The sequence below is a fragment of the Ornithorhynchus anatinus genome, chromosome 1 (assembly GCF_004115215.2).
Source record: "Ornithorhynchus anatinus isolate Pmale09 chromosome 1, mOrnAna1.pri.v4, whole genome shotgun sequence".
NCBI lineage: Eukaryota > Metazoa > Chordata > Mammalia > Monotremata > Ornithorhynchidae > Ornithorhynchus > Ornithorhynchus anatinus.
The window spans coordinates 859,631-874,643 of NC_041728.1; the positions used below are offsets into that span (position 1 = coordinate 859,631).

A 15,013-nucleotide genomic window follows, 5' to 3' on the forward strand; every position below is an offset into this window, starting at 1 on the left:
CTCAGTTTCCGTATACGGAAAATGGGGAGAATGCTACTCGTCTCTCCCCACCTCACAGAGATGGTGGGAGGACCAAAATGAGATAAAATGCAGAGTGCTCTCCAAACTCCAGGTATTATGAACTGTGAGTGAACGAGCGCTCGGTACACTCCTCCGCGCACGGTAAGCGCTCATTAAATGCCACTGATTGAACCGACCGACGCTTCTCCTTTCTACTCTGCTAAGCTTTCCACGGCCATCCCGAAAACCCTGCCAGGTTAGGAGTCTTGACGGTGAGGCCTGTGGCCGGTCCGGGCTCTCTGCTTTGTTGGGGACGGTCTCGTCCTTTCACCTCCGTGCGTGGGGGGCTCTGCGCACCCGGGGGACAGGGCCGTGGAGATTGGGCTGGACCCCCTCTGGGAGCCTCAACCCTCTCCCGTGGAGGAAGTGTGCAAGGGAACCCGTTTCTCACCCCCAGAGAGGGATGGTGTTCATTGAGCGCCGTGCGCCAAGCACTGTTCTGAACACTGGGGTGAACATAGGAGTTCAGATCAAGCCCCTGTCCCTCTCGGGGCTCAAACTCCGGGCCTGGGAGAGCAGGCAGGCAGACAGACACACACACACACAAAAGCACTGTCTCCCTCATGCGTGCTCTCCCTCTCTCTCCATTACAGGTAGGAAGAGGTTTGGAACAAATAGAAGAATCCAATATAAAGGGCAAGGTGGACTCGGAGGGGGGAGGCCTGCCGTTCTTCCCGCTCCCGGCTGCAGCCGCGGTGCCCCTCCTTGCCGGCTCCTGCGGCGGGCGGGAGGAGGCTGCTGCCTGCCGGGCTCTGCTCCCCGCCCCGTCCAACGCCGGCAGGGCAGTGCTTGGAAGCGTCCAGAGGTCTGGCAGTGCCACCGGAAGAGAAGGGGGGGTGGAGCAGCGGCCCAGACCAAGTGAGAAAAGGGCTCTGCGGCTGCTGGAGCTGGCGCTTCTGGGCATCTGGGGCAGACGTCGTAGAAAGGAGCAGCTTCTCTAGAAGTCCGAGGAGGCCCCAGGAGCACCTTCCCTTCGGTTGCTCCGCTTCTCGCTCTCCCCCTGCTCCCCAGCGGGAATCTCCGTCTTTGCCCGTGGGGCCCAAAGCCGGTAGCTGATGGTTTTCTGTGTGGTCCGGGCACAGCCCCATCACAGGGCGGGGGGGTGAGGGTGGGAGGAGCGTGTACACCTGTTTTCTGGGAGCTGTTGGCGGGCGGTGCCAACGGGAGAAGAACCTGCAGCATGAGAAATCTGCTGGTCTTCTCCCTGCGTGTCCTCCCCGAGGCAGCCTCTCCTGCTCCTTCATCTCCTTTGCCCTTTCCTTCCCTCTCCGCTTCCCCTCCCGTCCCCTTGCCTTCTTCCCCTCCCCTTCCCGAACCTCCTCCATCCCTGGCTCCCGGCCGGCAGCGGGAATGTCCCTAGGGTCTCTGTCCCTCGACTCCCTCGTTGGCCCATCCCGCTCTGCCTCCCTTCAGCTAGCGTGCTGCAGCCTCCGCCCTCCCTACTGCTGGGTCCCCGGGCACAGCCGTCACCCCCGCCGGAGAGGACTTGGGGATAATGCCGGGAACGCCGTTGCTCTCCTCCGGCCTCCCTCGTTCGTTGAGGCCCACGCTGCGCCCGTGGGACCGTCCAACGGGCACGGAGGACCCGGGCAAGCCGGACCTCCCGTCTCTGCTCGCTGGGGTCGGTCGGTCAGAGCTTTGGCCGTCGGCCAGGCTTCTCCCAACGGGACCCTCCCACGGACGTGTGGCTCGGCCGCGGCGTCATTTGGCTTTCTGCCACCGCCCTCTTTCTCCTATCCGGCCAGCGACCCCGGGGGTGGCCTGGAGTCAGGCCTCGTGGGGGCAAGGCTGCTTCCTTAAGAAGCTCTTTGAAAAACGGGCTCATTGCAGCGTCACAGTGTGGATTTTGAAGGTGACTTGAATGATTTGGAACACAGTGTTGGGAAAGACCCTCCTTAAGCCTTATCAGGGTTGAAATACAAAATCGAATCTCATTTGAGCGGCAGTAGCACAGAAGTAGAGGAGAGCTAGGCTAATAAGCAGAGCCCGGCTCGAAATTTTACTATCCATTTTACGGAAAGAATGCTTTCCGGTTGCTTTATGAGCTCGGCTCTCTGTAGTCGGCTCCCCACACGCACACCCCACCGCCCCTGCAAAGAGGGAATGGAGTCACTGTATATCTCCTAGTAGCGGGACCTCTGTGATCGGTTGACTCGGGCCATCTGCCACTCGGCCACACACCTGCATTTCCCCAGGGGTGAATGGAGCGGGTGTGATGAGTTCGCTTCATTCCTCCCCCTGCGCGCTCTCTCTTCCCTCTCCTCATGCGCAGCCAGGCCGCTTGTTAATACTCGGATATGGTACACCCCTTCCAGCTCTCTGACCACACCTTACGGTGATAGGATCCCAAATGGTGCCTCTCTGGGCCCTGCCAGCCTCACCCGTTTCCCTCCTCCACACTCGCCATGAGGTCAGCTCCTGCGATTCACAGTAGTCGGGACCTCACGGCGCCATCCCCAAAAACCTGTTGAAGGTTTGAGGAGCGAGCTTTTGACTAAAACCCGTTGTTGATTTTCGCCCTGATCGAGCGCCTGGCTTTGGAGAGATGGCTAACCGGCAAGCTCACGGTGGACTGTGCTGGTTTTACAGATGAGGAATTTTAGATCCGAGTAGATGGCTAACCGGCAAGCTCACGGTGGACTGTGCTGTTTTACAGATGAGGAATTTTAGATCCGAGTCTGCCCCCATAGCACGCTAGTCAGCAGGAGAGTTTGGATTTTGTGTCGTGGGTTGCAGAATCTCAAATTTAAGAAACGGGACGCGGTCGTAACACAGCAACTCTCGGGAAAGCCAAGATCCACGTTCCGCAAGGTCCCGAGGGCGGCGGCGGCGGCGGCCCGGGAAACAGACCTTTCTCTCAAGTAGCCTTAGAAAAATGAACCTGCGCCCCATCGCTCGTGTCGTGTGAGAGGTGGAGGCCTGGGACTCCCCGGGGGAGAGAGCGGACAGCGGTGAGTTGCCCTCCGCCTCCAGGTGGGGCTTCCCAGAGCACCCCTCAGTTGCCGACCGTTCGGAAATCCGCACCCGAAACGCAGGGAATGCAGGGTTGTGCGGGGCCGTCGAGGGCCGGGGTTCTTCTTAAGAATGATTTTTCCGGACCCAGTTAACGTATTTGTTGTTCTTGTTGCTTTCCTGTTGCGTTTCCTTTTTTCCCTCCTGTCAAGACCGAAAATAACAAAAGTGAATTCGTTTGAGTTGTGACTGTGGTAGGTGCCTGCTCTGGGACTGTGGATCGTCTTTACGAAGCCTGGGGAGGGGAACTCCTACAGGCCCGAAAGGTTGATCCCCGGGGGCTGCCGGGGCCTTCCGTTCCCCTCCCACTCTGGGGGTAATTTAGGAGCATTTTTCACAGTCACCGGTTTGGCCCCGCGTTTGAAAGGCCACTCTGGAACATCTTTATTGTTTTGATTTCCTGGAGGATGGGCTGGGGGATGGTGCAGAGGCTTGGATTTGTTCGGGGAAAGAAGTTAAGGGGCTGAACAGATTTGAAAATCCGGTTTATGGTTCGGATGAACGAGCCTCTTTCTGGACCGGAACAGCGGGTCTTCTACCCTCCGCTTTTTGCCCCAAGCAGTCGTGTGTCCCCCCCCCCCCCCACCGGCCCCCCAACCCTATAAAGCGGGGGCTCGCGTCCGTGGAGACTCGCTCCCGGGGGAAAGTAGAGCCTCAGAGGCCACGGTGGCGGTCGACTCGGGCATCTTGCTGTCGGGCCCCAGCCCAGTTTGGCGGAAGAGAGGGGGGCGGGGAGGGACGGTTACCGTATGGCGGAGAGGCGAGCAGAACCCCCGGTTGCCCTGTCCTTGGGTCTGGTGAAATCTGGGTGTGGAGTTGGGGTGAGGTGGTGTAGTGTTCCCGGAAAATGCCGGCGGTGCCGGCTGCCAAGAGGTTATACCATAAAAAAAAAAATCCACGCCATTGCCTTTTCCCCGGTGGGCCACGCGGGCCTTGTTCCCGTCACAGTCTCTCTGGCCACGGGGCCGGGCGGGGCAGGGCCGGATGGCCCGGCAGGCCGTCACTCGTCGCCAGTCCTCGTCACGGGGCAGAGGTGGCAGGCGTGAGGTCTTCAGGGGCAGCAGCGGGAGTCTGGGTCTTTCCGAATAGTCACGGGGATCCACTGCGTAGCGAACGGCCCATTTGACAAATCTCTCCTGTCGACCCTGCGTTGTTTTACCAAACCTCAGTTGGAGTTGGGGGTTTCTAGGGCGGAAATGATGCTAAAAGTATGCCAGGTAATTTTACCTCGGTAGCAACTTTAAACACGGCCACCCGTGCGGTGTTGCTTTCTGAAAGAATGAATCAGACAGTTCCTCGCCTCTTCCCTCGTTCCTCCCGGCTGAATGAAGTGTGGGGAATAGAGTAACCTGTTCTGCCGCTGAGGCCGCTCTCCACCCTTCCTCCTGCCCTTTCTTACACAGTCCCTTGTTTCCTGCCTCCTAAAAGACCCCACGAGGGTGAGAAATGTGCGTGATCAACATGGCTTGTAGGATGTGTTTACTATCGATTGGGTCGCGGGAGTCTTCAAACTCTCATTTTGTCTCCCCTCGCGAGCCACCGGGCAGCATCAGGAATGCAGCAGCACTGGGCGGTGTTTCCACTCGATCACCTCTGCAGATGTCCGTGAGGCAGGACGGGGAGAGTGCCATTCTGTCCTCCGGGTCCCCTGGGTCCCCCTTGATGCGTTCCGTGAACCGAAAGGCTGAGAAGCGGCGTGGCCTAGTGGATAGGGCGTGAGCCTGGGAGTTAGGAGGCCCTGGGTTCGAATGCCAGCTCCGCCGCTTGTCTGCAGTGTGGCCTTGGGGGAGTCATTTAATTCCTTCGGTTTCCTCATTTTTAAAATGGGGGTAAGGACTAGAGGCCCTAGGTGGGACGTAGACCGTGGCCAACTTGATTAGCTGGTGTCTTGCAAGCACTTAACAGATACCGTTAAAATAAAACAAAAACAAAAAAGGAGGCCTCGATTCAGTCAGTAGTATTTATTGAGCACTTACTGTGTGCAGAGCATTGTGCTTGGCACTTGGGAGAGTACAATAAAACAGACACATTCCCTGCCCACAAGTATTATTTCTATCATTATTTTAGCAATAGGGACCGAGCAGTGGCCAGGCACCGGTCCAGCTGCTTCGGACCACACAGGGCAAGGAGATGATGTGATCTCTGATCTTGGGGCGTGTCTCCCTCTTACTCCTCTCCTGTAAAAACCACCTCCTCCAGCAGGGCTTCCCTGACTAACCTCCTCTTCTTGGGTGGTGATGTGACACTTGAGATTTTTTGTTTCGTTTTGTTTTTTAGTAGTAGTTGTTCAGCGCTTACTATGTGCCGTTCTAAGCGCTGGGGTAGATGCAAGGTAATCAGGTTGGACCCAGTCCATGTCCCACACGGGGCTCAGAGAAGCAGCGTGGCTCAGTGGAAAGAGCCCGGGCTTGCGGTCGGAGGTCGTGGGTTCTAATCCCGGCTCCGCCGCTTGTCAGCTGTGTGACCTTGGGCAAGTCACTTCACTTCTCTGGGCCTCATTACCTCATCTGTAAAATGGGGAAGAAGACTGTGAGCCCTATGTGGGACAACCTGATTGCCTTGTATCTACCCCAGCGCTTAGAACAGTGCTTGGGACGTCGTAAGCGCTTAACAAACACCAGCGTCATCATTGTTATTATTAATCACCGTTTTACAGATGGGGTAACTGAGGGTCAGATTAATTAAGTGGTTTGCCGAAGGTCCCACAGCAGACAGGTTTGGGGTTTGGGATCGGGAGCTTGGGGTGTGTGTGTGTGTGTGTGTGTGTTTGTGTCCGTCCGTCCGTCCCCGTCTTACCTATTTCCTTGCTTGCTTGGATTTTAGCCTCCAAATGCCACTGGTACTGCCAAAGGTGAAGTTGGCGGGGAGGATGCAGCTCGGACCCAGTACCGTGCCTTTCCTCAGCAGCTCTTGAACATTCAGCCAGCATTTTCTTAATAAAGGCGGCAGTATTTGTTTACTCTGTGTTTACAGTATGTCCATTATTGCACTAAACACCGGGGTAGATGCAAGATAATCAGGTCAGACGCAGTCCCCGCCCCTCACTGGGCTCAAAGTCAATGGAGGAGGGAGAATAGGTATTGAATTGGCATATATATTTGTATATATTATTTATTACCCTATTTATTTCGTTAATGAGGCGTATGTCTCCGTGATTCTATTTACCTTAATAACAACGTTGATATCCGTGAAGCGCTCACTATGCGCAGAGCGCTGTTCTAAGCGCCGGGGTAGATACGGGGTCATCAGGTTGTCCCACGTGAGGCTCACAGTCTTCATCCCCATTTTCCAGATGAGGTAACTGAGGCACAGAGGAGTTAAGTGACCCGCCCACAGTCACACAGCTGACAAGTGGCAGAGCCGGGAGTCGAACCCGTGACCCCTGACTCCGAAGCCCAGGCTCTTTCCACTGAGCCACGCTGCTTGCCCACATCATTTACCTTGATGATGTCTCATTTTGTTCTGTTTTGCTTTGTTGTCTGTCTCCCCCGTTTAGACCGTGAGCCCGTCATTGGGCTGGAACGGTCTCTGTCTGTTGCCCAATTGTCCATTCCAAGCGCTTAGTCCAGTGCTCTGCACATAGGAAGCGCCCAGTAAATACTATTGAATGAATGAATGAATCCCCATTTGACAGATGAGGAGACTGAGGCCCAGAAAAGTGAATTGACTTCCTAGGGAAATTGTAGAGTCAGGATTAGAACCCAGGTCCTCTGATTCCCTGGCCCATGCTCTTTACGCTAGACAACACTGCCTTAGGCTGTGAGCCCCAGGTGGGACGGGCACTTTGTCCGACTTGATTATGTTGCGTTTTCTCCGGCCTTGAGCACGGTGCTTGGCACGTAGTGTGCGTTTAGCAGATAGCACATTATTATTATTGTTGTTATCATTATTTTAGCTCTACGTCTTTTCCAGAGCGCTTAGGGATGAGTTGTCGAGCCGGCGCGGAGAAGCCCCCGCCCAACCCAGGGCTTCGGCCTCAGTGTGGGGTTATGGGAGGGGTCGACTGAGCGTTTCCCGGACCCGGCTGTTCCGGGAAGCCGATCGGGATCGTATAGAACGGAAATGGAAAGTTGTTGGAAGATATGGCTGGGGAAATGGTGAAACGGATTACGATAGGGAAGACGACACCATTTACTTTTGCGATCTTTATCTGTCCGGAGACCGAATACGTTCGGTCTTCTCTGTCTCTGGGAAGGCCTTGTTCGGGTGCCCTACCTGTTCCCGATCGGCACGGGTTTCCGTACCGCGTGGGAAGAGATGTGTTCCTCGCTAGAAGAGCTGCTGAACTCCGCTTCTCCCACAGTGGCTGCTTTGGGAATGATACGAATGGATTTCTTCCCTTTTCTCTGAGGCTTTCGGTGCTTGCAGTTAAATAATTTAACAGATGAGTAATCGGGCCACTATCCACCCCAGACGACAGGCGTTTATTTTCCCCCGTTTTGTTCGGGGATGCTTGCGAAACCGCCTCTCTCCTCAGGAGCCCGGTTGTAGCCACGCGGAAGCGTGGGTTTCCAAACGGCCCGGGAGAGCGGGCGACGTGGTGGGAGGGGACGGACGGGACGGACGGCGGGGGCGGTGTGGATCTCGCTCGGTGGGAGCAAGAGGGATGGCGGCCAGCGGGAGACCCGGGAGGCGGCAACGGGGGAGCCGGTTGGGAGGAGCCCAGTCGCGGGAGCCGGGGCTAGGCTGAGGCCCGGGAGACCGGGCGGAAAGACCAGACCCCGCGAAAGGGGGGCAGGGGAAGGGCGGGCGGCGGCAAAGGCAGGGCAGGGCCCAGAAGTGGGTCCCCCGGCCGCTGTGGTGCCGGGATCGTGCGACTAGCTGTGAATCGCCGCTTCCCCTTAAACCTCGTCGGCCAGCGCTCGTCCGAGGAAAACTGGCGGCTCCCCTCCCGTCTCTCCGGCCACCTGCGCTTTCGATCAGGCGGGATACCTTGACCTCAGTTACCTCATCTGCAAAATGGGGGTGAAGACTGTGAGCCTCACGGGGGACGACCTGATTAGCCTGTATCTACCCCAGCGCTGAGGATCGTGCTCTGCACGTAATAAGCACTTAACAAGTACCAACGTTATTATTACTATCCCTTTGCTCTGCACCTCGTCGAAACGCTTTTCCCTTTCTTCTTCCCTCCCTCTCTTCAACCGTTTCACTTTCCAGTGGACGTCGGCAGTCAAGGGCTGCTCTTGCATGTGAGCAGAGGTCAAGAGTGGAGACCGGAAACCCGCTGTGGGCCGGGATTGCCTCTCTTGACTGCCGGATTGTACTTTCCAAGCGCTTAGTACAGTGCTCTGCCCACAGTAAGTGCTCAGTAAACGAGAAGCGGCGTGGCTCAGTGGAAAGAGCACGGGCTTGGGAGTCAGAAGGTCGTGGGTTCTGATCCCGGCTCCACCATCCGTCAGCTGTGTGGCTTTGGGCAAATCGCTTAACTTCTCTGTGTCTCAGTCACCTCATCTGTAAAAGGGGGGTTAAGACTGTGTGCTCCACCCGGGACAACCCGATGACCTTTCCTCTATCCCAGCGCTTAGACCGGTACTTGGCACATAATGAGCACTTAACCAATGCCATTGTTATCATTTATCAATAATAATCAAAATACGATCGAATGAAAGAGGGCTGGCTACGCTGCCCGGCGCCCACTGCCCGACTGGTTCCAGGTGGGGCCATGTGACCTCCTCTGGAGCCCAGGAGACAGGAAGGCAGGTTATTGCCCCCCGGGGACAGACGGTGGGTGAGCTGAGGAGGCTGGCGGTGCCCGGGCCTTCTCCCCTCTGCCCTCCCCCGGCCTCTGTGTGGCCGAGGGGACCCTCCCACGCGTGACCCACTCCGCCAGTTCCCTCGTCGTGAGGGACGGTGGCTAGCGAGCCCGTAGCCCGGAGTTGGGCTCCGTAGGCTCTGGGCTCTCTGTGAACACCGTTTCACCGGGGTTTCCTGCTTAGGGTAGGAGGTCGTAGAACTGATGGCCAGCTCTGAGGCGGGGGTTCATTCATTCAGTAATATCTATTGAGCGCTTACTATGTGCGGAGCACCGTACTGGGCGCTTGGAGTGAACAAGTCGGCAACGGACAGAGACGGTCCCTGCCGTTTGACGGGCTTACGGTCTAATCGACTGTTAACTGACACTCACCCTGTCAGTAGCTCATAATGGGTTGCTTTTGAGCCTCCTCTTTTGCGATAGGAGAATGATCCACAGTTCAACTTGGTATGCTGTGCTTTCCAAGTGCTTAGTACAGTGCTCTGCCCGTAGTAAGTGCTTAATAAAGACGATGGAATGAATGAATGAATGAAAGAATCCCAGTGCGGTTCGGAGCAAATGTGAAACACATCTAAAGGTCATCCATTAAGCCCTCTGGAATGATTTCTGCAATCTCTCGAAAAAGTCGCTGGGATTTCCTTTCCAACAAGAATTCTAGAACGCAAATAAATTCCCTTCCTGCCCCTCAGTTTCCTGTATCCATGGCAACGTCTGCTCCCCGCCCCCCTCCTCCCCTCACACCCCCCCCGGCCTGGGACGCGATGGGAAGAGCGGCGTTTCCCGAGCAAACGGCGCGGGCAGCGTGGCGAACTGCGGGCGGGCCGGGCCCACGGCTGGAGTTTAGGACCGGCCGCCTCCCTCCCCTACGTCGAGCCCGTGAGCGGGCCGGGCGGGCTGGGGGAGGTGACCTCCAAGTGCTAGGAGGGAGGTTTTCCCCAGAGACGCACTGTGGACTTCCGGCTTCGACTGAGCCGGAGTTCCGCGGCGCGGCTGGGCCACGGGGCGAACCGGGATATTTTTACGCGTTAACGTCGCTGGCCTCCCCCTGGACCTCCGTACCTTCCTCCCTCCCTTCCTTCCTTCCACGACCGGCGAGGCCCGGTTTTGCGTCGCCGACCAGGTGAGATCGGTCGCCCTCGGTGGTCACTGGAGGTTTTATCTCGCTCTCGTCCTCCGCCGCGGTCGCTTCGCCCGGAGCTGAGCGTGCAGCCGGTGGTGAAGCGCGAGGCCAGAGGACTCTCACCGGCTGCTGGGGACCGAGCTAGAGCGAGCAGAATTCTCGAGGAGTTCAGTTGGTATCCCCGGGGGTCGCGTCGGAGGAGGGTACGGATCGGACCCCGCCGGTCAGCCCGGACCCGCGGAGGGCCTGTGCCTGGAGGATGTTCGGGCAGGGGAGCTAACCGCCGTGCCCGTCTCTCTGCCCCGGCTAGCCATGACAGAGAGGCGCCCGAAGGGCGGACCCGGGGCCGTCCGTGATCTGCTGCCTTCTCTGCCCCACCTGCAGCCGGTTCTGCGGATCAGTTGTTTACTCTTAACGGCGCATTGGCCGGGATCGTTGGGCTCCCCGCCGGCCCGCCCGCCCTGCGTGGGGAGAAGCCCCCGCTGCCGGGACCCCAGCCCTCCCGGCGCCCCCGGGACCGTCCCCCGCGAGGCCTACCGCGTCCACCTGAGGGGACCCGTCCTGTGCCGCGGGAGCCCGGGCGGGCGGGGAGGCCTCGTGGTCTGGGCAGCGCTGGGCCCGGGCGGCACCGGGGCGACGGGCGGCCGCCCGAGCCGCCCGCATCTGGATGTCAGCTACCTACGGCGCTTGGGGCCGGGGGCGTCCGAGGGGCGCCCGGAGCCGCGGGCGGGGGCCCGGGGCTCTGAGCAGAGAGCGCTGGTTCCCCAGAGGTCATCCAGCGGTGTCGTTTCACTCCGGCGCCCGGTGCTTCGGGGTGATCTCCTCGCCGTCCTCGGGGCCGGAGCCCGCCGGGGGCCGGCTCACCTCCGCTCCTTCGGCCTGGCAGACGACGGGATCTCCAGGGTGTCGGGCGCACCGGGCCGCCGCCCGCGGAGCCCCCGGGGCCCGTCGCCGGCCGGCGGTGCTTCACCCCGGGCGGCCCCCGGCGCCCCCCGGGCACGGGAGCGCCCACGTCGCCTCTCCCGGGCCCGTCTCCGGGCTCCGCTCCCTTTGGCCCTGGGCGGGCCGGGCCGGCCGGGACGCCTCGGGTCGACGGGCACCAGGATCCGGGTGGCGCGGAGCTGCCACCGGCAGTCGGTGCTGAGCCGCGTGTGCGTGGAGACCCCGGACCCGGGCCCCTTCCTCGGGTCGCACCTCCTGATGAACCCGCGGAAGGGCGGGAACGGGATCGTCTGCGCCGCCGGCGGGGAGGGGGTACCCCCGCGGCTCCTCGACCTGGCCTACGACGGGCTCGCCGCGCGACACGCCGGTGTGCTCGGCCCCGTCGTTCTACTGGCTCTGTGCCGGGCGGGGTTCGGCCCGGGGCCCGGCGACCGTGTGCCGCCCCGGCCGCGGCGGGGGCTGCCGGCCGCGGCCGTCCCCGCCGGCGGCTGCTGCTGGGGCTCCCCGGCGGGGCGGGTGAAGCAGATCCCGCCCCCGTCCTCCCCGATACCCCCGCACGGCCCCGGTGACCCGGCCGCACGGAAGGTCAGGGCCCCTCCGGAGGAGACCTCCGCCCCTACATCCGCGCCCTCCTCCGCCCCAGGCCCGACGTCCCCGCTCTGCCCCCGGGAGGTGGAGCGGCTGAGTCGGGCCTTTGACGTTTTGCTCGCGTTCTTCATCGCGGCCTGCCTGGCCATCCTCGGCCTGCTCTGTCGGATCGTTCGGTTCGCGCGGGCGGCGCGCGGTTCCGAGAGGCTGGCAGAACACCGGCTGGAGTACTACAGCGTGTACCAGGCGTCCGGGCCCCGTGGGCCGGGACCGAGCGACTCCCCCCGCCCCGAGCTGAGTCCGCTCCCTGAGCCGCCCGGCAGCCTGGCGCAGGTCATCCTTTGTGAGCATTCAGTGTTGTGACGGCGGCCGCCTCCGGTCCCGCGGCCTCCGACACGGATGCCCCGGGATGGAGGTCAGAGCGCCCCGCGCGCTCTGCCCGGAAGGGGGCGACGCGGGAGAGAGTACCCAGGTCCGCGAGCCCGACCCGGGTGCGTGTCGGCTGGCAGACCCTCGGGGTGATCTGGACCTCGGGATGGCGGGCTCGCCGGTGGGACCCCCCCCCCCCCCCCCATCCCCTACTCCGGGTCTCTCCGACACGTGGCGAGGTCGGCTTGCATCCCCCAACCCGTGAGCGCGACCCACCCCCCTCTGCAGACAGCCCTCCCCGGCGGCTTCTCCTGCTGGCATCCCGGTGTCCCTGTGGGTCTGGGGGCTCCCGCGGGGCAGCAGCGTGTCTTGACCCACACGAACACTCCGCCGACCAACGCCAGCGTCGTCACGTCGTGCCGTCACCTTCCCTTCGCCGGCTCCCGCTTCCCCTCTGCCCCCACGGGGACACCGGCCGACGGAGGTCCCCGTCCGTGCGCGCGCCTCGAGTGTAGACTCTCGGAGGAGCTGTGTGAACCCGCTGAGAGAGAGAGGTGGGCGAGGGTGGGGCGTGACTGTCGACGGCACCGGGAAGACGAACTACGCGTGGGGCTCGGGGGCCTTGTGTTTCAGCGGAATCGTCGGAGCGGGACGTCAGCCCTCCGTTAGAGCGGAAGCCCCGGCGGGCAGGGAATGTGTCTCTTTTTTTTTTAATGGTATTTGTTAAGGGCTTAACTATTTGCCGGGCGCCGTACTTGGCACCGAAGTCTCTCGCTTCGGAGGTATTCCTGAGCGCTCGCTACAGTGGGTCTCGCTCGGTACGTGCACCGTTACCGCTAAAGGGGGACCAAGAAGAACCCGTCGGAGTTCTCTGAAACTTGGGGATGGTGACAACCGAAGCCCGTACTGTCCGACGGCGTGTCAGCGCGCCCGTGCGCGTTCCTTTCGGAGAGGAGAGTGCCGACTGAACTTTCTCACAGTGCCCGGAGGTGTCGTCGTCCGACAGTAGACCGTAGACTCTGACCCCGAGAGCCACAGTTCCTGTTAAGGTGTCGGCCTGTTTTTATTTTGCACCGGAGGTACGTGCGTACGTGTGTTTGGGTGTGCTCGCGTGTTGGTATTTGTTAGGCGCTTGCTATGTGCCGAGCGCCGTTCCGAGCGCCGGGGTAGACACGGGGGAATCGGGTCGTCCCACGTGGGGCTCGCGGTCGTAATCCCCGTTTTCCAGATGAGGTAACCGAGGCACCGAGAGGTTAAGTGACTCGCTCTTTCCACCGAGCCACGCCGCTTCTCTGTTGCGTGTGCACAACGGGTGCTCGTGCCAGGCAACTCTACGCTCTCTCTGCCGAGGCTCAATTCTCTGGCCCCCAGTCCGGCGGAAGGGAGTCGCCGCATCGAAAAACGCAGAGCGAGTGGTGGCCCTTGGAAGCCATTTCCTTTTCTAACGTATCACGGGGGAGCCGGCCCACCCCCTCCTCCGGAACCGAGCCTCCGCCTTGCCCTGCCCCCCAAACGCACGCCCTGTCTGTATTTCGGGGAGGGGGGGGGGACTTATCCATTTTCTGGCAAGGCTGCTGTTGGAGAGGCTGCTCGCGGGACGGACGGTGCGAGCCGGGGTCCCGCCCAAGCCCCGCCGGTCCCGGGACCGGGGCCGCCGGCCGGCCGTGAAATCCCGCGGTGGCGGGTGGTGTCCGTCCAGCCCGGGAACGTGTGCGGCTGCTGCCCTGCGCCGTCCGGCTGCCGTTCCCGTGTGAAAGCCGCCACCTCCCCCCCACGGAGACCCCCGTTCTCTACCACTCTTGCTCCATCTGTAAAAGAGTGGACCCGATCGGCCAGTGCTTTTGATTTCCTACGGCTGGGAAAAAGCGTTCTTGGCGGCGGGCAGCAGCCGCCTCGTGCGTCCTCCCACCTCACCCCCGAGCCCCAGGTCGGCTGACCGGCCCTCCGCCCCTCTGTCCGTCGGACCGGGGAAGGACTTACCGTCACCTGACCGGGCCCGGCCCGGCCGAGGTCCAGCCCCCCGGGAGCCAGGAGATGTGTTGGGGTCACCGCCGCCAGGCAGCTCCTCTTGGTTCCTATTCCCTGCGTTCCCCATCCCCCCAGTTCTCACGCCGGGGCGGGGGTCGTCCCCCCGGCCCATCCGGCCACGCCGGCGCCCCGCACAGCGGGACGGCGCGGCCGCTGTCCCGTGCCCCATCCCGCCGGCCCGGGACGAGGTAGCCGGGGCTTATCATCGATTTCTCCCCGAGGCCGAACGTCGGATCCCTCCGGTCCGTCAAATTACGGGCTCCTCATCTACCTCTGTCCGCCGTTCCATTAGACCGTCGGCTCTCCGAGGGCAGGCGTCACGTCTCCTGCCGCGCATCCCGTTCCCCCGGCGTTGACGGCCCGGCAGGCGCCTAACGCGGTGCTCTGCGGACAGGGGTGCGATACCGAGTACTGCCTTTCGAATGCCTGTGGAGTCCTCGTGAATTACCGTTTAACTACCGAGAAGCTTTCTGATTTTTCACAAGCCGTCATTGTGAAATGCGACTTTGGGGGTTTTTCCTATTTTTCCATAAACTATTATCCTTATTTGGACTCTGAAGCGTCTCGTGTACAGCCTCCATCTTCCACACCCGTGGTCCCCCTCGTCGTCCACAGGCTCTTCCGCGGCAGCCCCCTTTCCGTACCTCGGGCGTCTAGTGCCCGGGAGACTCTCCGTTCCTCAGTACGGTTCCCCGGGTTCCAGATGGAGAAACGCTGTGCGCCCCAGGGAGTGCTTCCGTTGGAAAAGGCAGAACGGTGTGAGCGTCGGCCCCGAGGGTTCCGGGAGAGGAAGTGGTTTAAACTTCGCTCCGAAGAGCCGGGGAGGGACGAGGCCGGTGGTCGCTCGGTTTTCCTGGCCGACCCCTTCCCGACCCGGCCGGAGGCCCGGGAGGCGGCAGGCGGCCCTCCGTCGGCCACCGGCGAACTAAGGAACTGTGGGGAGAGGGGAGGGGCCCGTCCGGCCCACCTTCCCCACACGCTAAAACCCCCCCCCCCCCCCCAGCAAACCGAGGGGCAGTGGGGGAAGGGGAGCAGCTCCAAACTCTCTGGCCAAGATAATGCCGCCAGTTGGATTTCTCCAGGGGCAAATCCCTGAGGGACGGCCCCGAGAACTTGAACTTTAGCCACACCCCCTCGTCCCT

General features: G+C 61.1%; 1 protein-coding gene and 1 non-coding gene across 5 annotated transcripts in view; both read left to right on the forward strand.

Moving 5' to 3' along the window:
- IPO11 (importin 11) overlaps positions 1 to 15,013 on the forward strand; it is a 142,864-nt gene that overhangs the window by 104,687 nt on the left and 23,164 nt on the right. Inside the window, exon 28 of one of the 4 annotated variants that reach the window (XM_029058989.1) lies at positions 5,896 to 6,030. The exons of the other annotated variants lie outside the window; for them this stretch is intronic. Within the exon in view, the coding sequence (XP_028914822.1) occupies positions 5,896 to 5,986 (91 nt within the window). The 3' untranslated portion in view covers positions 5,987 to 6,030. Of the gene's footprint in view, positions 1 to 5,895; positions 6,031 to 15,013 lie in introns of those variants that run through there. 4 annotated transcript variants of the gene reach the window in all.
- MIR1385 (microRNA mir-1385) lies at positions 10,469 to 10,545 on the forward strand. Its single transcript, NR_034835.1, has one exon. It is a non-coding gene; the product is annotated as a microRNA mir-1385 (primary transcript).